The sequence below is a fragment of the Euprymna scolopes genome, chromosome 8 (genome assembly GCF_053919585.1).
Source record: "Euprymna scolopes isolate OS-2025 chromosome 8, ASM5391958v1, whole genome shotgun sequence".
NCBI lineage: Eukaryota > Metazoa > Mollusca > Cephalopoda > Sepiida > Sepiolidae > Euprymna > Euprymna scolopes.
Window position 1 is genome coordinate 160342367 of NC_136489.1, and position 26938 is coordinate 160369304.

At 33.8% G+C, this 26938-nt stretch overlaps 1 protein-coding gene across 1 annotated transcript in view; it reads right to left on the reverse strand.

Moving 5' to 3' along the window:
• Positions 1–583: 583 nt before the first annotated feature.
• Positions 584–26938, reverse strand: part of LOC145283917 (vitamin D3 receptor B-like) — a 176458-nt gene continuing 150103 nt past the window's right edge. The window contains exons 3-4 of the mRNA XM_080133018.1: positions 15447–15564; positions 584–2183 (exon numbers count right to left, since the gene is read on the reverse strand). Of these exons, the coding sequence (XP_079989144.1) occupies positions 1240–2183; positions 15447–15564 (1062 nt within the window). The 3' untranslated portion in view covers positions 584–1239. The remainder of the gene's footprint in view (positions 2184–15446; positions 15565–26938) is intronic.

The following is a 26938-nucleotide window of genomic DNA, read 5'->3' on the forward strand; positions in this document are numbered from 1 at the left end:
ATATATATATATATATATATATATATATATATATATATATCATAAATAATCATTTTTCATACCTACAGACACTAGTGTTTCATGCTTAAAAACAGATGATGGTCAAATGTAGGGAGATTACCTTATAAAACATCTCTTTGGTTTGAGAAACAATAAATGTATTACAGAGAGAGAGTGTGTGTGTGTGTACGTTTTTGCGTATGTGTATGCGTGCGTGCGTGCATAGAATGGACAAAATACATGAGAAAAATCATCACTAAATTGATAACAAGCCGTTAACAAAGTTTAACATAACAACTCTGCAATTCAAAGGAGTCAATGATGGCTGATAGATTTGACACAGATATTTTATAGCTTTTTTCAATTTAGGAAATAACCAAGAAAAATATGTATATTGCAGTTGAATAAGGCCTCAGTGCCCCTGCTCTTCGATTAAACACAAAAGAAATTCAATTTGTGGTGTTTCTTCAATTTTTTTTTTTTTTACTTGTTATTTTAAACAATATTTTCGGAAAACTCGCCATTTTCGTATCACATTTGGACCCAGAAGGATTTTTTGCTTTAAACAATATCTTGTTTGCATTTCGAACTATTTTTTTTTTTTATAAAGAGATAGAAACTTTCATCTGATAATCAATCAAAAAAGTTATATCCTTTGTCATCTTTGATTGCAAACACATTATTTATAATTTATTAGTAAAAAAAAAAAAAAAAAAAAATTGCATCTTATCTTTAAAAAAATTTTTCTGCTTGATCGCGGTGAAATAGATTTTCTTTTCTTTTTTCTTCAAATTTTTTTTGTTTTTTTTTTTGTTTTCGTATTTTCTTGAAAAAAATATCGGGTTCATATAGAGTTGTCACAAATTCCTCCATTTTCTTTTCCAATGTTATCTCAAATACAAAGCAACTTCACTTTTATCTTGTTGCTGTTTTTATACAATCCACAAACTTCAGATTGGTTTTGGATACTTTCATCGTCAATTTTGAGCATTTTTGAATATTTTTCCTTTTCACTGACTGGAACTGTTTTTTCTTTTCAGTTTACTTATAGATATTTACTAAGCATAGACCAGCCGACCTCATTCGAGGCCCCAATTCGTAGAACATTCAGTGAGGACGAAACTCACTAACAATGGTTTTCAACACTAGTTTGCTAACACCACTGCTTAATGGATGTCCCAACGTTGACGTGCCTGAGTGCCACTAGTTCATCTACAACTAATAATAATAATAATAATATTATTTCAGATTTAAGACTTCAAGCATCAATGGTTCAATCTCAGTAGGATTAACTTGTAGCAAGACTTTTGAATGTTCTTCACTGAGCTCTTTCAACTCGGAGAGTTTCTGTAAGAGAAATGGTAACATCTCCTTTGCATTTGAAAACGAGTACTCGGCTTCTAGATAATGCTTAAGAAGGGTGATATAATGATCTTGGATATCAGATATTAAAGTCCGAGAGGCCAAATTCGGGCCTTCTGGGTTGAAGATGATGATCAGTTGCATGAGGGTCATCATTTCGTGATTGTCCTGTACCACATCTTTGAGGGTACGGCAGTAACGCGTGTGTGAATCATGGAGGCTTATGTATCCAGTTGCCTTTTTGAGAATTTTAGTCGGCACTTCGCCCTTCGCTGTAATCCACACATCCTTCTCCGAGGAATAGAATGCAACCGAACGCAAGAGGATTGTACTAAGAACGCAGGCTTTTAATGCGGCAATCTGGTCATCTTGGCTCAGGCGCATGAAGTCATTTATGCGTTTCACAAACTTGATTAACCGTCGAACGGCAATCTCGGAATTATTTACCAATTGGTTTATTGTGGAGTAATTGTTCTGGTCGCTGTGGTAGGAGTCTGTGAATGAAGCCAGAGTTGATTCGTAAAGTAAGGTTAGTTCTTTAATGAAGACAGACTCACTTTCTGTAAGTTTGCGGTACATTTCTCGATCTTCAGGTAAATTTGACAAATCTATCTTGCATGGCATGTGTTCAGATGAAGCGCTCGTTGGAGTTGGTGAGTTTTCGCTAAAATTACTGACAGGTGTGTTTGTTATCAGTTCTGACCAATCAGTACCGACTTCTTGTTCAGAAGAAGTTACCTCTTCTCGACCTTTAGCTTTTACCTGGCGTTTTTGCCGATTCTCTAATACTTTGGCCATTCGGGCTTTCCGCTCCGTTTCATCTGGAAATAAAAGAGAAAGAGAAATCAGCTGCATCTTTCTGGTCAAATTCATTGCGAGGATACCATGATGAAATTCCAGAAGATTTATTCTGGCAAGTTTCAGAAAAGGGAGATAATTCACTTTCATATAAAATTGACCACTAGAAAAAAATATTCAACACCGAGTTATCAAACCTTAGTTAATCTTAAATATCAACAATATAAAAAATTCAAACAAGTGCTTAATAACGGAAAACAAAAAATAGATTTTGATAAAAACATTTTAAAAATTCAAACAGAAATAACTTGAGCAATCCTGGTCATCTCAAATTAATCCAGCAATTATTACATATTCAATTAATGCAGACTTTTTAAGATGGCTGCTTTAAAATTCTTGTTCACATTCATTATTATCATGAGGTAAGTTGTATATATTTTTGATTTCTAGTGGATAAAACACAAAATTTTAATATTCAAACAAGTTTTTAATTTAGTAAAACTGACTGTGTTGATTTACAGAGGGCATTGTCTAAATAGGTAACAAAGATACTTACAGAAAAATTTTTGCCTAAAGAAAATCAATTCAGAAGTATAGCAGTTTAATTTTAACAAATAAGGCCTGTGGAAATTTCACAGTTAATTAAATATATTTTTTATTATTTATAATTCAATATTTTCTTTACTGATGTATATATTATTTAAGATTATCAGAAATTATATACTCTTGAAGTATATATATTCTAGAAATCATATTCCGAATTGTAACAAATATTAAGCTCAATGAAAGTGAATTTCCAACTTCAGAGGATATATATCATTAGTTATCATTCAAATTGCCAAAAGGTGGAATTCATTTACAAATATAAATTTTAATAATTTATTTGTATTTATTTTAGGCAGATGGCTTAATCTTCATTATATTATGCCTTACACGTGTTTTGTTGAATAGTGAACGATCACAAAACTGTTTAGTGATCTTTCGCTATTTAAAGAAAGAAGATGTAATATAATGAAAATTCAAGCGCCTGCATAAAATAAAAATTATGAGTATGAATTATTTCCATCTTTTAGTTTTTGTAATGGCAATTAATGGTGTATATATATATATATATATATATATATATATATATATATATATATATATATATATATATATATATATGTTGTTTTAACAAAAACTAAGACATCAAAGAATGGGTTGATAGCAACAAATAGTGTATTTTATCGTTAATTACAATTGTTTCAAGACTATTTGGACAAATGCAAGCATTATATTGTTTGAAAATTTTCACAAGAACAGCCTTTCTTCAGACTTATTGAATAAAAAACACTTTAACAATAAAACATTATGGAAACCATTTTCCTTATAAGGAAAAGAAAACAAGCAAAAATATTTTGCCTATATTGCATCCTTGCAAAGTACCTAAAAAAAAAAAATGCATCCTTGCAAAGTACCTAAAAAAAAAAAATGCATCCTTGCAAAGTATTTTTTTAAAAAATACTTTGCAAGGATGCAATATAGGCAAAATATTTTCGCTTGTTTTCTTTTCCTTATAAGGAAAATGGTTTCCATAAGAAAAGCTGTTCTTGTGAAAATTTTCAAACGACATAATGTTAGAATTTATCCGAATAGTCTTGAAATAATTGTAAGTAACGATGAAATACACTTTTTGTTGCTATTAACACCTTCTTCGAAGTCTTGGTTTTTTATAAAACAATATATAAATGCTCAATTATGAAATATGATAATTTTGTAGCTTACAGTTTAAGTCATCTCTTTTTGGCTTAAAAGTTATTGGTATATGAACGATTACTGAATTATATAAACCCAATTACAAATAAGACTATATATATATATATATATATATATATATATATATATATATATATACCATGGGTGACATTTTTGAAGAGGTCACCCTGTATATAAATTCCAATTTATTTAAGGAAAATGTAGAGTTAAGAATAAAAGTTCAATATAAGATGAACAAGCATTAAGGTAGTAATATTTTGTGGTCATTATGATTTCACATGTCAGATTTATCTTGAGAAAAATTATAACGGATGATCCGCAAGTTTAATTTTCTTGCATTTAATAACAAAATGTAAGAAAGCTGTTGGTCAAAAAAAAAAAAGAAAACAAAAAAAGAAAAAAAAAGAAAAAAGAAGAAAAAGAAAAAAAAAAAGAAGAAAAAAGAAAAAGGAAAAAAATCTCTACGGAGAACATAAGTGGAAATTATTGTTTTCTCTGCAAAAACAAAAACTCAACAAATAAACAAATGACCAATGTCAAAAAACCACAAAGAATAGAACTTAATATCATTTGCAATTTGTTTCTCATGCTTCATTTTTGAAATAGCATTTCCTTTGTTCTGTCATGCTTAAGTTGGAAATAACATTTTCTGTGGTCTGTCACACTTAAGGTTGAAATAGCATTTTCATTGGTCTGTCATGCTTAAGTTTGAAGTAGCATTTTTCTTTGATGATCTGTAACATTTAAACTTGAAATAGCATTTTCTTTGGTCACATTTATGTTTGTATGTCCGCTAAAAAATTTTTGTCATCCATGTCAAATCCGCTAGAACCTGATACCATTAGAAAGAGCAATCTCTCGGACACATAATATTAAAAAATTAGAAAAGATTGTCAATTTTTTCATGTAGAAATGTTGTTTGTTTGAAATGAGGGGGTGGGCAGATAAAAATCTAGGTTTCGGCATATAAAATAACATTTTCTTTTATCTGCCATGTATAAAGTATGAAATAACATTTTCTTTGATTTGTCATTTTCAAGTATTAAATAGCATTTTCTTTGATCTATCTCATTAAAGAATAAAATATTGTATTTGTTATTCTGTAATACTTAAGTTTAAAATAACACTAGCCTGGGTGCCCGACGTTGCCCTGGTGTTTGGTAGTGTGTATTGGTCAAAAAAAAATAAAAACAAAAAAACAGTGGTAGTAGGCAGGCAGGCTGGAACCCGTGATACGAAGGCGGAAAAGAAAGTGAAAGAAAACCTGACGTCTTATCACTACTCCATGACACGACCAGAAGTGTAAAGCGTTCAAATTTATCGTAGTCAATCAAAAACAAAAGATGACTTGCAAAAATGGCGTTGCTTTTAAACCTCCCACGAAAGCAAATTAGATACAAGGTTGTTTTTAATGGGGGAAGGACCAGCTCCCCCAAAAAGGGGGCACTCTGGCGGTATCCAAATAAATAGTAATTGTCTCAGTATGAAGGGTTTCCCCTACATTGGCCGAGGCCCAATTACAGATCAGATACTACCTGGCCTGAAGGCCAGGCGTTTGCGTTCAAATAATTTCGCTTTATTTATATGAAAAAGACAAACAAATACTGGAGATGATGGCATGGTGGGAATTTTTTTTAACTCGATCAAAAAAAAAAAAAAGGAAAGAAAGAATATCCGTTTGCGAATGTGAGATATTACGATCTGGGAAGTATACAAAAATTTCTTGCGGAATCTAACCGATGCAAGAAGCCTTTTGTGGACATACACAAATGCTTGCGCCCATTTTGCCCTTTATATAATAGACTAGTGGGGGTGCCTGGCATTTCCCGGGTGTTTGTAGGTGTAAAAGAAAAAAAAAGTTTTGGTAGGCAGATAGGCTCGAACCTGAATCCTTGAGGCGAAAGCAAAAAAAAAAAAAAAAAAAAAAAAGCCTGACAACTTACCACGATGCTAAGCAGGCAGAGATGGTATAACGGTTGAAATTAAACGATTAAAAAGTTCACTGACATGTGCATAAACTTAATGAGGTCAAACATCACACCATAGGGGAATGAAATCCTGGACTTAACTTTGGCTGCGAGGCAGTTTTTTTTGTTTGGTTTCCCTAAGATGTTGGGGGAAACCAGCTCCCCATAAAAAAAGGGGAGTGTCCAAATGAATAGCAATTGTCTGATATGACGATTTTCACTGCATTGATCAAGGCTGATTGCTTTCTGGATGTCCCCGGCGGGGAGGCTGAGGAACTGCCTTCGCTCCATCAGTTTCACTTTATTTATACTAAAAAGCCGAACAAACACATGACACAGCGAAATAGCGGAAATTTTATAAAAGTCGATCACAATAAATCTAGACACGACGCCCCGTCACAAATCATAGATATTACGATCTAGGGGGTATATAAACAGTTGTAAGAAATAGCACCCCCCCCAGAGACCCCCCCCCCAAAAAAAAGCCTTTGCTGGACATACAAAAATGCGTGTGCCACTTTTATATAAATAGACTTTCTTAGATTTGTTACGTTTAAGTCTTAATAGCAATTTCTTTGATCTATCTCATTTAAGCATAAAATATTGTATTTTTTGGTCTGTCATACTTAAGTTTAAAATAACATTTTTTTTTGTTGGTTGGTTGGTTGGTTGTTTTTGTTTTATGGCATATCAACCCTTTTCAGGTTATTTAATGTCGAATCCAGTGATTTTGAAGAAAAATTTTTTAATATAGTAAATTTGTTTTTTTAAAGTCGGTTTCTATTTAACCCATAGTTGGGCCCATAATAGGTACTACCAGTCCAGGTCAGAGTGGACCTGAGAGCAACGGCAATTAAAGGATAGCTCCACACTCCCCAAAGCCCGCATTTTCTTTTGGTTTGTAAATTTAAGTTTGAAATAGAATTTTTTTGGGGTCTGTCACATTTAAGCACTAAATAGCATTTTCTTTGGTCTGTCATACTGATGTTTGAAATAGCATTTTTGTTATTATGTCTCGCTTAAATTTTAAAAAGTACTTTTTTTAATCAATACATCACTATAAATGAAATAGTATTTTTAATCAATACATCCCTATAAATAGTATTTTTGATCAATACATTCTATAAATGAAATAGAATTTTTAATCAATACATCACTATAAATTAAATAGTACTTTTAATCAATACATCCCTATAAATAGTATTTTTAATCAATACATTCCTATAAATAGTATTTTTAATCAATACATCACTATAAATTAAATAGTATTTTTAATCAATACATTCTATAAATGAAATAGAATTTTTAATCAATACATTCTATAAATGAAATAGAATTTTTAATCAATACATCCCTATAAATGAAATAGAATTTTTAATCAATACATCCCTATAAATGAAATAGTATTTTTAATCAATACATCCCTATAAATAGCAATACCACACCATATTTCAAATCCCGTAATATAGCAATCTTGGGATGATTTACTATTATTATTATTATTATTATTATTATTGCTGTTGTTCTTGTCGTTGTTATTATTATTATTATTATTATTATATATTGAAATGGTTGGAAATTTGTGCAATTTACAGACTAACCCATCTTTAAAAAGCTGTATCTTAAGATAATATGATGAAATCTTGAACATAATACCATGATGGTTCAGTTGGCATTATTTACGACCGTCTCACTTGGTAACTTGCATACGAATTAGCATATTAATTAGCATCTTCCAGTTTCATTTTAACAGCTTTAAGTAGAAATATCATAAAAACAGCCAATAAAAATGGTAAGTAAGGCTTTATCATCATAGGAAGTATTATTCTGATGGACATTATCATTTGCCATTATAACATCATGAAAAATCCAAGATGGCGACCAGGAACTCCAAGATGGCAGCCGAGAAATCCAAAATGGACACCATGACACGATTCAAAGAAATTATTAACAAAATAAGGCTTGTAGCATATCAAATTAAAGGAAATTTTGTACAGATCAAAATTATATTTTCAAGTACATTTAACTAATTAGCATAATTAAGTTTCATTTTAACAGCTTTAAGTAGAAGCATCATAAAAAACAGTTAAAAAAATTGGAGGTAAGGTTCTATCATCATGCGAAATATTATTCTGATGGACATTATCATTTGTCATCATTATACTGTGAAAAATCCAAGATGGCAACCAGGAAATCCAAGATGGCCACCACGACACGATTCAAAGAAATTATTAACAAAATATGGCTTGTAGCATATCAAATGAAAGGAAATTTTGTACAGATTACAATTATGATGTTTTCAAGTTCATTAAACTAATTATGATAATTAAATTTCATTTCAACAGCTTCAAGTTTCCACGACAATTATCGGGTGAGTTTCTACTACTATTTTGTATATTTTTTTTATTTTTAAATCATTCAAGAGACATTGCGGCCATTTTTTCTTATTCTCATATAATGCTCAACACTACTTGTTTTTTGAACAGAATAAAAATTTACAACACCAAAAATTTATCGAGGTAAGTAGAACTTGCCTTTGGTAACATTTATTTGTTATATATTTGTTTTTTAGCCACTTTTCTATACCTTTGCGGATTGTAAAACAAACCCAATAAAAATTATTCTTTTACTTAACTGGATTAGTGATTTGTGTTTTAACTCATTGAAAAGCATGGTGACTGTCAGTTATTCTTTTTCAAAATATTTTTTTTTTTTAAATATTCTTTTCTTTTCCACAATTAAAACTTGTTTTCTAAATAAAAACAAAAATAAAATGAATACTTTATGTTCGTAAGTTAGTTGACGAACACCTGTTTACAGATTTTTTTGTGCGTGTCACAACGCACAACAATTCTCATGCTTATATGCAGTTGTCATTACTTCTAACGATTCATGTATAAAAAGTTTTTATTCAATTCTTTTCAAATTTTAGGACAAAAGAAATTAATATATTCGCTATTAAACAGCATTTGAATACAGTGTCTATCTTTATTTATTTTTGTATCACAAAGCGTTAACTTTGAGATGTTTTATTTGCGACTCAAAAGCCAAGAACAACAAAAAACAATGTTAATTGTTGATTCGTTTTCAAAAAAAATATTCTTTTCTTTTCCACAATTAAAACTTACGTTTTCTAAATAAAAACAAAAATAAAATGAATACTTTATGTTTGTAAGTTTGTTGACGAACATTTGTTTACAGATTTTTTTGTGCGCGTCACAACGCACAACAATTCTCATGTTTATATGCAGTTGTCACTACTTCTTTCGATTCGTGTATAAAAAGTTTTTATCCAATTCTTTTCACATTTTAGGACAAAAGGAATTAATATTTTCGCTATTAAATAGCGTTTGAACACAATTTCTATCTTTACTTATCTTTGTACTACAACGCGTCAACTTTGAGATATTCTAATTTTTTACTGGAAAGATGTACGTGTTGTGTTCAAATTCCGTAACAAAGACAATTCTTTTTCCTGATTAGCTAAAACAACTAGAAACATCATCAATAGGTACAACTTCTACTTCGAGTATTTATGTGAACAAACCCCAACCGCTTATTTGCAAAAAGTGATCTACCACCAGTGGGCATGCTATGTTGGCATGTTTCGTCGTTAATAGTCGGATTTAAATAGCGATTTCTTCGAATATACACATCACAACAAAAATATTAAAATCCCAGATTAGGCAATTGTATTCATTTTCAGTTAGTGAGAGGGGAATCTTTCACTATAAATTCCCCTAAACACGCCAAATGGACTTTTATTAAGTACTTTACTTAATATATTTTTTTTTTAATGGAAAGTAGACAATGCATTGTGGATGCGTTATCGACAGCTCCCGTTACTCTCGCTTCTCTTTATTTGTCCCTCAATCCTCATTTTTTAATGAGTGATTTTTTCTGACAAAGGGAGAAGAAAAAGCCGTATTCTAGATTGGCAGTATTTTGCATGAACAGCCGCCAGAGATGTTGGAAAATTTCCATTTCTATGTCTATCCGTGTACCCATGTCACTAGTAAGGGTGCTGGAGGTAAACGTTTTATCTGGGCTGACATTATCCGCCTGATAGTTAGGGACCCGAACCTTGGATAAACTACTAAGGAGGCTGTCCTATCAGCAGGTGCAAAGTACTGCGGCTGCTGTATTGCCATTTGGTGAATGGATTCTGGACCATGCAGTAGCTTCTGGTGGGGCCTCTCGATGCCATATTAGTGGGTAATTGTTACGGCTTTACCTTTTCATGTGCTACAAAAAAAAATATTTCTTAATTTCTATTTCTCTCTTACTTTCCCTCTCTGCCCTGCTTCAAGCAAGTCTGTCGATCTAGTCCACAAATCCCAAAACTCCATCATGAAAAGTTTCACGAAAAAATACACGATTAAACCTGGGTTTCTAACTTCTAATGTAGACCCTCATTACCATGTCTCCTTTTCAAACATCCGGGGTCTACATTCTAACCTTCCAAGGGTTGAAACCTAATTACAGGAGATTAAACCAGACATATTATTTCTAAGCGAAACTGGCATTGGACAGACTATTTCCCTAGATGAGTTCGTAATTAAAGGATACTCTAATTTAACTTCCAAATCTGACCCCAAGATCACCATGGGCATGGAATATGTGCCTATATAAAAGATGGCTTTCCATGTGGTAGGGACATCTCCAGAGAAGATCCTAACTTACCCTATATGTGCTTCCGGGTTGCACTTGCTCAAACTACTGCATTTATATTTGCTCTCTATCACCCCCACAACAGCGGAGTTACTATCTTTAAAAGCATATCTGAGAAAATTGAGCACGTCCTATCTGCTTATCCTTCAGCAAATATTCATGTCTGTGGAGACTTCAATGTTCACAATGTGGAATGATTAACTCACTCAAACAAGACTGATGATGAGGGGAGGTTCTGTCATGATTTCTCCATTGCTTATGACCTCACTCAGATTGTTCACGAACCCACCCGTGTGCCCGATACTGACGGCCAGTATGCAAGTCTCCTAGACCTTTTTCTCACAACTTGTCCTGAACTGTGTTCAGCTTCCGTTTTGTCTCCCCTTGGATCTTCTGACCACTCTGTTGTATCAGTTAAGATAAAAATGAAATGTAACAAGTCCTCAGATGTACCTCTCACTCGTACAGTATATCGATATGCTATGGCTGACTCGGATAGCTTCCGTACATTTATATCAGATCTACCTCTGCGTTCCATGTTTAAAAAGGATGTGTCCTCTATAATATTAGACCTGACGGAATGGATACTTGTAGGTATAGACCGTTTCATACCCTTGAAAAAATTCTAGCAAAAACTTAACAGTCAGCCGTGGTTCTCTCCAGAATGTGCTGCTGCCATTATGCACAGAAATCACTTTTTCCATTGCTTCCAACGTAACAGATGTACTGAGATTAAAGCCGCTTTCAGGACTGCCAGCAACCACTGTAAAAAAGTAATAAAGAACGCAAGAGAGTTGTATGCTCAGTCCGTCAAGTCCAAAGTAGCTGAGCAGCGGCTTGATTCCCACCAGTTTTGGCAAATAGCAAACAGAATCCTGAACAGAAGCATATGTTCTATCCCAACTATCATAAACGGACCTGAGGTAATCTCGTCAGCATCAGAAACAGCCAAACTCTTTGCCAAGAATTTTGCAGCTAATTCTACCCTTTGCAACCAAGGCCGCCAACCTCCAATATTTCCTCCTGTATCAAAAAACATGCTATGTGATATACAAATATCTTTACGTGATGTTGCCAAGCTAATCAAAAACCTTGATTCCAGTAAAGCAACCGGCCCTGACGGTATCCCAATTATAGTACTCAAAAGACTTCAATCAGAACTAGCGCCCATACTTACAAAACTGTTTAAACGTTGTCTTAAGGAGAACTGCTTCCTATCACCCTGGAAAATCTCATCAGTATGCCCTGTATTTAAGAATTTAGGTGATCGTTCATCTCCCTCTCAGTACAGGCAAATAAGTCTCCTGTGTGTCATGAGTAAGTTGCTGGAATTTGTGCTAAATACAGAAGTAATCAACCATCTCAGCAAAAACAACCTTCTTAGTGACACGCAATATGGTTCCCGTTCTGCTAGATCTACAGCAGATGTGCTTACAGTTGCATCTCACAGGATTAGCGAATCTCTTGACAGAGCCAACCTTTCTAGGGCAATTGCTCTTGACATATGAAAGGCCTTTGATAGAGTATGGCATAAAGGTTTACTTCACAAGATCTCCAGCTATGGTATAGCTGGAAATGTCTTCTCAATTATTAAATCATTTCTCTCTGATAAGTTCATAAGAGTAGTGGTTGATGGGCAGAAATCAGAAGCTCACAGTATTAATGCTGGAGTCCCTCAGGGGTCCATCCTGGGCTCAACTCTCTTCCTGATCTACATTAATGATCTTCCAAGTCACATCCTTACATCGTTCGTAGACATTTATGCTGATCACACTATCATCTATGGTAGCACATCTCAGACCGTAAACGACCAAGTTCTCTCTGATTCTCTCTCCTCTGATCTTGAGCACGTGATACAATGGAGAAAGGAGTGGCTGGTTATTTTTAATGCATCTAAAACTAAGCTTTTATCTTTACATCATCAATGCTCTGAGCCCCATCTGGCACCAATTGAAATGAATGGCTCTCATCTTGGGGAGGCGTCATGTTTTGACAAGCTTCTGGGCTTGACCTTTACTCCTGATCTTAAATGGAACACATACATTAAATCTGTAGCCAAAGCCGCTGGAAAAATGGTGGAATACTTCTATCGATCCAGTAGATATCTCACTGCTGATGCAATTCTCTATCTATATGAGCCAGGTACATCCAAGGATGGAGTACTGTTTCCACATTTGGGCAGGAGCTGCTAGAAAGAACTTATCCTGCCTTGATAGAGTTCAAAATACACTTTGTAGCCTCGTAGGGGATGTCCTTTTCTCTTCTCTGCAACCGATTTCTCACAGAAGAGACGTTGCAAGTTTGTCTCTGCTTTATCGTTATTTTCATGGCAAGTGCTCGTCTGAGCTCCAATCTATGGTCCTCCCTTGCGAAACTTTCACAACAAACACCCGTCTAGCAGAAAACACTATCAATAATTTCCCCCACTCTTTATCTGTGCCTAAACCTAAACGTAGATTCCATGAGCAAACCTTCTTTCTTAGAACTGCACGCCTATGGAATTGTCTTCCGTTTTCCTGCTTTCCAGCTGACTACAATGTAGTTGTCTTCAAGTCTAACATAAACAAGTTTTTGATGAGCCGTTCCATATAAGTTAACAAATGTACCGAATTTCCATTAATAACGATTACTATATTGTCCAATTTCCACTGTACACTCTTTAATCCTCATCCTCGAGTGGCCTCTTGGCCTTGATAAGTGGCGATGCCAATGAAAAAAAAAAAAACAAAAAAAAAAAAAACGTTTTTAAGTAAATTTTATTGTGAATCCAGTTATATAAGTCTAATTTTGATGGAGGTAATGTACTTATTACTGATTTAAAAACTATGAGTGTCAAATTAAGTAGTAGTGTGTGCCTTGTTCAGCGCTGAACGTTATGGTGCCTGTGGTGTCTGGTATTGCGACTATAAATGAAATAATACTTTTAATCAATGCACCACTATGAAGAAAATAGTACATTTAATCAATGCATCCCTATAAATGAAGTAGTACATTTAATCAATGCATTCTTATAAATGAAATAGTACTTTTAACGTATCCCTATAAATGAACTAGTACTTTTTATTCCTCATCCCTATAAATGAAATAGTACTTTTTATTCCTCATCCCTATAAATGAAATAGTACTTTTTATTCCTCATCCCTATAAATGAAATAGTACTTTTAATCAATGCACCCCTATAAATGAAATAGTACGTTTAATCAATATATTGTTATGAAAAGCGAGAGACCTCAGTAAGTAAGAAAGCAAAACTAAATAAGTTTGAAAATGATTTTAGGAAAAGGCTAGAATTGAACCCAGTGAGCAAATTTTAAAAGATAATAGATATTGAAATCCTAGGGATGCAGAACGATTGTCATTGTTCGTGCAAATAGGTAAATATTATTTATGTCAGAGTTAGATATTTAATTTATGAATGCAGTCGATTGTTCATTCTTTTAGAAATAACTGGATATTAAATATGTCAGTTAAAAGAATGGACAATACAAGTTTTAGAAATAATGATTAAAAATAGGTCAGATATTGAACAATTAAAATTGGGAATTCTTTGTTTGTCAAAAGTGTGTTTGGACATACATAGGTAAATCCACGTGAATAAACTTCACGTGGTGAAGGCATGTCTCTGACGTCATCGAGAAAGGAGATTCTCAATATATTGAGAGGGAGTTCAAAGTTAGTAGACAAGAGTTAGAAAGAGTCAGACAGACAGTGAGAGAGAGTCGGTCAGACTGGAAGCTGATGCGTCTTAGAGGCGAAGGGTGGGAAGAGGAGACCACGTCGTCATAAAGGCTTGAATCCCTGACAATCATCAATCATCCAGCTGGTATGAAAACGTATCATCCATATTTGTAAACTGTTGTCATCGTCTGTCATCATTCCACCAAAAGGAAAAAGTAAATGTGTTTTGTCTATCATCTCTTAAACGAACTGTATCCTCCTCCATCATCAGTAATGATTCTCCCCCTTTGAAGTAAAAGAACACATTCCCCTCCTTCAATAATGAATTTGCATCTCTTATGTGTTATAAATATGAACTGTGTGTGTAATCTATATAAATGTCATTATCATGCTTTGTTCTGAGTCCCCGTTATATATATATCCCTTGTTATGAATGTCTTGTGTCAACGACAATATGACCCTTACAACACTTTTAATCAATATATAAAAGAAATAGTACATTTAATCAATACGTCCCTATAAATAATGTAGTACATTTAATCAATACATCCCTATAAATGAAATAGTACATTTAATCAAACACCCCTATAAATGATGTAGTACTTTTCATCAATACATCCCTATAAATAATGTAGTACATTCAATCAATACATCCCTATAAATAATGTAGTACATTTAATCAATACATCCCTATAAATGAAATAGTATATTTAATCAATACATCCCTATAAATAATGTAGTACTTTTAATCAATGCCTCCCAATAAATAATGTAGTACATTTAATCAATACATCCCTATAAATAATGTAGTACATTTGATGTAGTACTTTTCATCAATACATCCCTATAAATGAAAAAGTACATTTAATCAATACATCCCTATAAATGAAAGAGTACATTTAATCAATACATCCCTATAAATGAAATAGTATTTTCATCAATACATCCCTATAAACGAAATAGTATTTTCATCAATATATCCCTATAAACGAAATAGTACATTTAATCAATACATCCCTATAAATGAAATAGTACTTTTAATCAATGCACCCCTATAAATGTCTGCCTACAGACTATTGCAAATTGCAGAAACATCTTTGGAATACTAATCCCATTAGAAACACAAATTTAACAAATCTATATTTTTATTTTGCGACCAGAAGTTCTTGGTTTAAGATGACTGTTGAACAATAAAATTTCTATCCAATACTTTACCTAAGATCATGTCCTTTTTCATGCCCACATTAAAACACTTCTGCAAGCGACAATGGGGGCAGAACCTTCGAGTCCTCACGTCAATTACACAATTTCCTTGAAACAAACACCTTGTGCTCTGAAAAAGAAAATATGAGGTCATCGTTTAATTAGAAATTAAATCAATGAAATCAACAATTATATATATACAAAAAAAAAAAATATGTGTATTAATTTGTAGCAATATTGGAAAGAATGTGTAAAAATAATATTAAAAACAGTATTTTTCACATTAGTATAAACTAGCGGGACTCATGGGACCTGTGGAAATTCCACGGGGGACTCATTCATATGTAATATATTGATGTTGGCATTCTGTAGATGTTCAGTGTAAATGGGGACGCTCTGATATTATTGTAGTTCTTTTGTTAAAACTGCAAAAGTATTTATCTAAGCTAGCAGGGACACCCGGCATAACCTGACCGTAAAGTATGCTTACATATGATATTTTAATTCTTGCAGATTTCGTATATATTATTATAGGGTTAATGTTCTATTGATTTTATATATATATATTATAAAGTTGTGATTTCAAAAATAAAAAAATATATCTATATGACTTGGGTTCATCAGCTTGAAACTGAATCCAAAACTATATATATATATCTATATATCTATCTATATATATATATATATATATATATATATATATATATATATATATATATATAGTTCCTTCAACTATAATCGAAACCAAAACTTATGATTGATAAAATTATTTATAAAAAAATAGATTACTAAGGTGCCATCAGCTAAAATCAAAACCGAAACCAGGGCTTATGAAGAATTCTTAAATAATTTTTTAAAAATAGATTATTGGAGTGCCATTAGCTATAAGCGAAACAGAAACCAAAACTTATGAGGAATTCTTGGTAAAATTATTTATAAAAAAATATAGATGACTTAAGTGCCATTAGTCATAATCAAAACCGAAACCAAAATTATGAAGAATTCTTAGTAAAATTATTTATAAAAAAATTAAATGACATGAGTGCTATCAGCTGTAATCGAAACCGAAACCAAAACTTATGAAGAATCTTGGTAAAATTATTTATTACAAGAAATGGAAGTACATAACAATTAAGCGACCTGGATGTAAGCGTGACACAGAAAATAGCTCACACGCTATCGTATTAATATATAGATTAAGCACAGGGATGGAAAATTCCATTAGAAGCTAAGAATTGGAACCACGTGTGAAGGTATAATGTCATGGGTAAGAAATCTGAAACGAAATGTGATGAAGAAGAGAGAAAGATCTTTCTATTTAGCATATGAGCTGACTACATTCAGACGTTTTATGTTTTTTTTTTTTTTACACAGTGATCACCACTTATCAAGGCCCGGAAGCCACTCAGGGATAAGGGTCATTGTAAATACATTACATTAGTGTGGAGATTTGATGAAGTGTTTACTTAAGGGGGCGGTTCATTAGGAATTTGTTAACGTTGGACTTGAAGACATCCAAGTTGTAGTCCGGTGGGAAGCAGGCAGACGGAACAGAGTTCCACAGGCGTGCAGTTCTAAGAAAGAAGCTTTGTTCATGGAATCCGCGTTTTGATTTAGGCACAGATATAGAGTGGGGGAAATTTTTCACAGTGGATTCAGCTAGATGGGTGTTTTACGTGAAAGATTGGCGAGGGGGGACCAGAGATTGGAGCTCAGACGAGCACCTGCCATGGAAATAACGATAAAACAAGGATAGGCTCACAACGTCTCTTCTGTGGGAGAGAGGTTGCAGGGTAGAGAAAAAGGTATCCCCCACTAAGCCACGAAGTCTATTTTGTACTCTGTCAAGGCAGGATAGGCTGTTTTTAGCAGCTCCTGCCCAGATATGGCAACAGTATTCCATCCTTGGACGTACTTGGCTTTTATATAGATAGAGAATTGCATCAGTAGTGAGATATCTTCTGGAGCGGTAGAAGGATCCCACCATCTTTCCAGCGACCTTGGCAATAGACTTGATGTACGTGTTCCATTTCAGATCAGGAGTAAAGGTCAAACCCAGAAGCTTGTCAAAACACGGGGCCTCACCCAGACGAGAGCCATCCATCACAATTGATGCCAGATGGGGATCAGAGCGTTGATGATGTAAGGATAGGAGTTTTTCTTTTTTTTTTTTTTTTTGAAACTGTCTTTGTTCCTCCCTCTGCACAGTGGATGACAGGAAACCCATATATGTAAAAGAATCATCATCATTATCATCATCATGAAGTAGTGTCCTGCCTGCTATGACTCTCCATCTCTCTCTCTCTCTCTCAAGGCATTCAGGAATTCATTGTTGCTCATCATTTTTGGTGTTGCCCAGGTATTCAGACTGTCAACATAGGTTTCTCGCTGTAATCCTCTGCTTCTTCTACCCATGATCTTTCCGGTCAAACTAATCTGTTCTATTCCGCTTTTTCTGCAGACATGGCCCATGAATCTCATTTGTCTTTTTCGTACTGTTCTTATTAGAGACCTTTCTGCGTTTGCCATTTTAATTACCTCTTGGTTTGTTTCCTTTTCTGTCCAGGATATCTTCAAAAATCTCCGCAGGAACCAAGTTTCGGTTGCCTCTAGTGTTTTCCTGGTGCTGTTGGTGATTGTCCAGCATTCACAACCGTATAATAGAACAGACCATATATACGGTCGGAGTATTCTGAATTTGGTGTCTATTTTAAAAGAATAGCACATAACAAAACATGATGCTACTGAGTAAAGATGCTGATGGTGTTTTCCTTTTATTTTGTGAAACTATTGTCCCTAGAAAGAGAGAGGAAGATAAAGATATGGTAACTACATCACTATCACAAATTCAAACCACTGACTGCTCTGCTCCGCAGGTAAATAATTAGAAAGCTGGAACCTAAAATCTAAAGATAGTATTTTATTCAAGAAAATGTGCAGGAAGAAGTTGGGATTTGGACATGCCATTTTTTGCAGGAGCCAAACGTTTTTCTCAATCGATTCCCCATCTCAGAGCACGGTTTTGCAAATCAGCAATTTTTACAAACTGGGTCAGAATATGATCTACTCACCCACCCTCCACTACTGCAGATAAGCTCCTCCCCCTCTCCCAAGTTAAATGGGATGGACCAAATCAGAAATGGATTCTTCCACAAAACCTTCTCACTACAATGCACACAAAAATGGCAGAAGACAACTAAGTGCATTGATTATCGGATAGGATGCTCTACTGTCGGGGATCCATTAAAAATGGAAAGCTTACCTCAAAGTTACAGAACCAGTTTGTTTGCTGAATGATCCATTTTTATTTTTTGTTTTTTTAATTTTTACTACTTTTTTTTTACTCTAATTCACCTCAAACAAGATATATTATCATCTGGAACATAAGGAACTGCTATTTGGGACGATGCCTATAAAAGATTAAGATGTTAGTTTACATTGCCTTTGAACTTCTGCATATCAGTACGGTTTGGAAAGCAGGTAGCAGGAAGGGAATTCCAAAATCTAGCTGTTTTTTGGAAGCAGCTATTTAAGTAGGATACTTTCTGCTATTTAGGGACCTCAACAGTGAAAGGAGTATGATTTTGTTGCTAAGCGAGTTTGTCAGGGATATGTACGTCAAGGGGGCACAAGTTCAATGAGTTCATCAGAGCACATTCCGTTACTTTTAAAACAGGCACAGAAATGCAACACTGCAACGATGGAACGGGGGTTGGTGCTTAGTTGACCAAGTGGGACCTATTAGATTGGAGACCCTATTCTGGACCCTATCCAAGAGGGAGAGGCTAGTAGTAGATGCACCAGCCCAGATGTGGCAACAATACTTCATGCATGGTCAAATGGTGGTCTTGTAGAGGTACAGGATACTCTCAGGTGTGAGCAGTTTTCTCGCACAATAAAGAGAACCCACCTTCCTCACAGCAGCCTTCGCAATGTCTTCAATGTATTCGTCCCAGTTCATATTTCCTGTGAATGTTAAGTCGAGGAGTTTGAAGGAAGAATTGCCAGGTAGGGAGTTATTTGTCATAGATATCAGTGGTTGGAGAGGCTTCTAGAATTGTGTCCAATGGGGAGCTGCGGGGAGTTAAGCAGGGAGATGTCTGTTCACATTATATTTAAACTTCTGCAGATTAGTAATCCGGGAAGCAAGAAACAGGGGGAATTCCAAAGTTTAGCAGTCCGAGGGAAGAAACTATTAGAGTAGAAGGCTTTCCGACATGCAGGGACTTCACCCGTGAAGGAGTGGGATTTTGCTGCTTCAGAAGAATTAATATTCCACTACAAACCATTGAAAATTTATCCATAACAAATTTTCTGGATTTTATTTTTCATACATGTCACTAGTAAAGTTAAAAATGTGTCATTGAAAAAAAGGTGCGAATACTACTTTGCGCGATGAATACATATGTAAAATACTATTACCTTGACCTTTTGGCAAGGAGTAAAGTGTAGTATCTGTTCTGATGCTATACTTCATCTTCTGTTATGCAGTAAGCTGGTGTACCTATTTATGAAATAATGAACTTACCCAGAGACTATAAATATAGTTATATCTAACACATTATTGGGTAGCGATTCGTACCAATTATGGCTCCCAGAATCATAACATTTACTCTTTATCATATACTTTTGCTAATACGCTTTTCTATATCACTATATCACTGTGCTTGTTTTCATTATTACTAGTAGTTCAACCCAGCCTTCCTCGGGCCCTATGTACTATTCATAACTTTGTGTATATATATATATATATATATATATATATATATATATATATATATATATATATATATATATATTAAAAAGTTTAACTCATGTCCAGGTAGCCTACATCTAAAATTTCAAGTGTTTAGACTCAAAATTGGCGGAGGACTTTGGTAGAGTCTGCAAAGGTCAACTCTTTCAACTTTGATCTTTTGGCAGCCAAATTTTTGCCCAAAAACCGATTAAAAAGCTTGCTTGCATGTCTGAATACCCTTTGTGTAAAATTTCAAATGTTTAGATCCAAAATTGGCTGAATAGTTTGCTAGAGACTGCAAAGGTCAAATCTTTTGAACTTTCACTCCTTGGCAGCCAAATTTTCGGCCAAAAACCGATTAAAAAGCTTGCCCTATGTCTGAATACACTTTATGTAAAATGTTCAGACCAAAAAATTGGCTGAGTAATTTGGTAGAGACCACAAAGGTACAAATTTTTTTAACTTTAACCCAAATTTTGACCCCCTTAACATTTATTGTTTTGGGCTCAAATCAAATTAAAAACTTTTATTTATGTCCAAGTAACATACATCTAAAATTTTAAGTGTTTAGACCCAAAATCGACAAAGGAGTTTAGTAGTTTTCAAAGGTCAAATCGTTGAAGTGTAACTTCTTGAAAGCCAACTTTCTGGCCGAAAACCGATTAAAAAGATTTTCCCAAATCTCAATACCCCTTATGTCAAATCTTGAGTCTGTAGACTAAAAATTGACAGAGTTATTAGACACACACAGACAGACAATTTCACTCTTATAGATATAGATACATAGATTACTGACCTGCAAGTCTACAACACCTCAACTGAGAATATTTTGTTTTTATTTTTGTCCAAATCCAGAATGTCCCTTATTTTGGGAGCTACATTTTCCCCACATTAAAAATGAACTTTGTATCCGACTCTGCCCTCATTGGGAGGTAAGTAAGTAAATAGGGCAGATGTAAAAGTGTTAACTCATTGGCTTAGAATATGTGCTTTATGCCAAACTGATGGTTGAATATGGTTAAATTTGTGCTCATTTTTGCATTAAATACTAATCCTTATTAATCCCTGTGCACCAAACAGATACCATAATACTTCGTTTGCTGTATCTTATCACAATAAAGGGCCATACATAATTTCAGCCAGATCAGTCCAGTAGTTTCTAAGAATCGGTGGAAGGGACAGACAGACAGACAGACACACTAAGAAAACATAACATAGATTGGCCAAATAAATTGTAATGTTAGTTGATTTCAAGTGACGGAAAAGTTTTGGAAAACGTACAGGTTGTGTTTTAGACAAGCTGTTAGTCTTAGTATGACATCAACATGATCCATTAAAAAACACTGCCCAAAAGAGACATAAAATTTATAAAAGACTTTCCTTTGCTGACTGCATTTCTCATTTGCTTTCCACCAAATTCAAGTTTAGTATAAATAAACAAGTTATCAGCAAATTGTGGCTGGTCTGTTTTTTTTGTTGAATAATTGGGTGTAATGATTAGAAATGTTGTTGATAGAGAAGCCAATGTGTTGGTTTGAAAATATATATATATATATATATATATATATACTTATATAAATTTAAAGGAGATTAGAATAATAGTCTAAAGAGCTAAGTGTATTTTAATGTAACATAAAATAAAATAAAAAGCTATAGCAAACATCTAAATGACTACTTTAAACACAGTTCCTGATTTCAAAAAAAGAAAAACTAAAAGATTCATCTGCCTTACTTTTAATGCTAGGTTTATTTATGGTGTCTTTTAAATTCAATAAAAATCCTCCTAAATTTGCTGATGAGGAGACCGTGCTTACCAAAAAAACTATATATAATTCTACATAACTTCATGTATACCACAAATAAAAAGCACGGATTTCCGAAACGATCGTACAGATAATTGACTTTGTTGTTGTTCCTTCTTATGAAACTGATTTTTAATTTAATTAAAATTTGATTTTTAAATTTAAAAAAAAAATTTTTTAATTTTTGAATTGAAAATCACTTTACTTAATATATATATTTATATATATTTATATATATAAGTGAAAGTGTCTGTCTGTGTGTCTGTGTACATTTCCCTACACAATAACTCCATCAACTTTCAGTCTACAGACTCGAAATTTGGTATACAGGGTACTGAGGTTTAGGAAAATCTTTGTAATCCGTTTTCAGACAGAAATTTGGCTGTTAAGGGGTCAAAGTTCAATGATTTCACCTTTGAGAATTCTACCAAACTCCTCCGCCAATTTTGGGTCTAAACACTTGAAATTTTAGATATAGATTCCTTAGACATGGATTTAACTTAATAACTTGATTTGAGCCCAAAACAATAAATGTTAAGGGATCATAATAGGGGTCAAAGTTAATAAAAAATTTACCTCTGCGGTCTCTACCAAATTACTCAGACAATTTCTGGTCTAAACATTTGAAATTTTACATAAAGGATATTCAGAGATAGGGCAAGCTTTTTAATCGGTTTGTGTTGAAAATTTGAGCTATAAATATATAAATGTATGTATGTATGTTTGCATGTCTGCCTAAAACTTTCGACAGAGGCAAAGGATTTTCACAAGATCAGTATCGTTTTGAAGCTTGACCCTTCAGACGACAAATACTGAAAAATTGGCTAAAAACATTCATTTCTTCACCCTCAACTGGGCACTTTTCTACAGGGAGGGGTTGCTTTTATTGGCGATATTTTCGAAAGTCATCCCCTCTTTTCGATTGTCTAGCCTTAATTTAAACCTATGTCACTTCTGGTTTGGCAGTGGTCATAACAGTAAAGACGTCACGTTTTTTTCACGTTCTTTTTCTCCTTCACAGTACGGGTTCGAGCCTGCTTTCCTACTACCACTTTCATAATTAAAGCCAATTTGGGGAAAATATCCAATACATATAAAGCATCATACACTATGGTCATTTATTCTATACATAAAGACAACACAAAATAGCAACACAACCTAAAATGTAGTTGGCAAAATAAGTCATGACGATCTAGAAAGAAACATCTCACAGATTAATGTAGTTTGCTTGAAGCATTGTTTAGTGTGTATATAGACAAGGTTCAAAAGAGAGTCGCCAATCTGATAGGCCCTGAACTGGCATCTAAGCTTCAGCCTCTGCCCCATCGACGAAACGTTGCATCCCTCTGCCTGTTCTACAAGTATTTTAATGGTGAATGCTCTGACAAACTGCAGACACTTGTGCCCCCACGACGTAGACACCCTCGACAAACCCGACAGGCAGCTAAATCCCACCCCACACAGTAGAGATCTCTAGATGTAAAAGATCTTTCTACTCCAGCAGTTTCTTCCCCAGAACCGCTAGACTCTGGAATTCCATTCCAGGTCCCTGTTTCCCTAACTGTACTGACATGCAGAAGTTCAAGTGTAATGTGAACCGACATCTTGCTGCCCAAATCCCAACATAGTGCCCCAGTAGTTGCTGCCCCTGATAGTAGCCCCCTACACCAAAGTGGCAATGTACCTTGTTTGGGGTGAAAATGTATTAAAAAAAAAAATAAAAAAAATAAAAATACAGGTAATTTAAAAAACCTTTTTAATTAATGCAATATGTACACATGCATGTTTTTTTTTTTTTTAATACTCATATCGCATTATATTATATTATGCTCGAAGATGTGCCAAAGCCTAAAAACAGTGAGTCAAATACAATAACCATTAGACCAGCTTGCCACGATCTTTAAAAAGTTTTTTTAAACTTCCATGAAACAATTGACAATAAGAAAAAAAAATCTAACGACCCCCCCCCCCCCCCCGTGCCAATTTTTTCAATTTTGACATCTTAACGTTTTTTTTTTTTTTCAAATGAAAACGGATTCAAAAGTTTTCCGCATGGCTGAATATCCCATATGCCAAATTTCATGTCCGTAGATCAAAAATTCGTTGAGTATATAGTTTGAGAAGTGTCCTCGCATACACACACATTCTCATTTTTATAGATATACTAGATTATATTCTTACTGGTGTCAGTGTGGTCTGATGTAAGTTCTGTACACTATGATATTTCAGGTACATTTCCCTTCATCAGAGATAGGTTCAATAATTTAAACGAACATACAACGGCTGTTTTATTTGGCAGAAAATGGAATGACTTTGAAATCAAAATTGAAATCCAAAAAAAATTTGTTTCAAATACATTGTTATTCTTTAAATGTAATATTGTAGGGTCAGTATTAATATTTTTAAAAAAAATTTGTTTCAAATACATTGTTATTCTTTAAATGTAATATTGTAGGGTTAGTATTAATATTTTAAAAATTTTTTTATTAGTACAGACACTTATAATTCTATTTTAATTTTAATTATTCTCTGCAATCTAAATCAATTGGTTTAATTTATCTAGTTAAAGGAAGACAACTTTGCTGAGATGAAGTATTGTATGGACATTTTGTTAAGATGAAGCATTGTATGGACATTTTGTTAAGATGAAGCATTGTATGGACATTTTGTTAAGATGAAGCATTGTATGGACATTTTGTTAAGATGAAGCATTGTACGGACATTTTGTTAAGATGAAGCATTGTATGGACATTTTGTTAAGATGAAGCATTGTATGGACATTTTGTTAAGATGAAGCATTGTATGGACATTTTGTTAAGATGAAGCATTGTATGGACATTTTGTTAAGATAAAGTATTGTACGGACATTTTGTTGCTGTTTAGTTTAACTATGGGTATTTTCGGCCTAAGTTTATAGGTATTTATTCAAGAAATTTTGTTTTTTGTATTCTTAATTATTTGGCTAATTTCAGTATGCAATTTTGCTATCAATAATCTATAATATAAATCTCACCTGTCTGTTTAAATGTATGTATGTATGTATGTATATTTGTATATCTGCCTAAAACTTTCGACAGAGGTGATGGATTTTCACAAGATCGGTATCATTTTGAGGTCAACCCTTCGGACAACAAATATCGAAAAATGGGCTAAAAACATTAATTCCTTCACCTTCAACTGGGCACTTTTCTACAGGGAGGGGGGTCGCTTTTTTCACCAATGTTTTCGAAAGTCATCTCCTTTTTTCAATTGACTAGCCTTAATTTAAACCTTTGCCACTTCTGGTTTGGTGATGGATGCAAAGCAAAGATGTCACTTATTTTTCTTCATGTTCTTTGCCTTCTTCGCAGTATGGGTCTGAGCCTGTCTGCATGCATACTACCACTTTTTTTTTTTTGCTGAACACACACCTTCAAACACCCGGGCAATGCCGACATCCAGGTTAGTGTAATAATATACAACAGAAGAAAAATACAACTGTGGAATTTCCACAACTCCTGCTTGTCATTAATGATAATAATAAAAGGTATATCGATTCAGGCAAATAGAAGTGTTCAAATAAAAAAAAATAAACATTTATTTTGAATAAAATAAAATACACATCAAGTGCGCTTGAAAGCCAAATCACAACGTAATATTAGGAAAATAAACAATTATTTTACTTGTTTGAAATTTACAACATAAATATATTTCAGAGCTATAATCAATCCTCACTCTTACTGCGGATGGATTATAGCTTCGAAATATATTTATGTTATAAATTTCAAACAAGTAAAATATTTTTCCTAATATTACGTTGTAATTTGGCTTTCAAGCGCACCTGATGCGTATTTTATTTTAAACATTTATTTGTTTATCATGCGTCTTTGGACGCCTGTAATAACGATGTGGAGAACCACAGCAATAAGCGCCAACAGTTGGCATGTGCCCTTTGTAGGCTGGCATTCAAACCCGAAACCCGTCTGGTATGAAAAAATAAACTAAATGCAAATTTAGGCAATATTGTGGTTCAAGAGGTTTTTTTTGGTTTGAGGGTAGTGACATTTTTATCTTGTGAGGTTGTCGTCAGTTGCAAAAAAGACAAAAACGGATTATGATAGCGGCGCCGAGGGAGAAGACATTAGAACTCTGATTATTAAGAAGTATTCCAAATCCGACCTTTTTTTTGTCTGCTAAGAAGCTAATGTTTTGCCGTGAAAGAAACACAAACACAATTTTGAGGTCATTCGCTATCAATCAAACAAATTAATTTACATGACTAAAATAGAGATTAATTCCCAGAGAAAAACTATAGACAATCTTTTAAGCTATTTCGGCAGTTATTATGGCAAAGATATGTATCAGCAGTGATATGGTGAAACCATTTACTGGTGAAGATGTGGTTGTGTGGCTGAAGAAACTGAGATTAGTAGCAAGATTTCAGAAGGTTGATCATGTAACAAGCTTACTACCATTGTATCTGAAAAGGAATGTATTGGCCCTCGACTTGAAAATGGACGAATGTTTGTGCTGCTGAAGTGAATCGGACCCTTTTTTGTTTTTTTGGAGTTTTTTTTTTAATTGGCATCGCCAATAGGATTTGGCGGGATATTTTTAAATAGTCAGCATCGTGAAATGAATATATTAAAATACGATTCAATTAAATGTTAAATGAGCATTCAAAAGTCAAAGTGAAAATTTGTCATGCTGTAGAGAATTTTAAATACGTATTCAAAAGCTGAACTTTGTGAAAATTTGCTATGCTATAGAGAAGTTTAAATATGCACATGAAAGTCAAAGTTTGTGAAAATTCACCGCATGTGGGTTAGTCTTTTTCCTATAACATCTTGGGGGCGAGGAAAAAAGCGTTCAGCAGTAAATGAAATCTCGCAGTCAAACTGACCTCATTAACTCATTAAAACGAGCACCTGCTAAATCCAAATAATTAAATAAATTCAAACGTGTTTCCGTAAGCATGTCGCGGT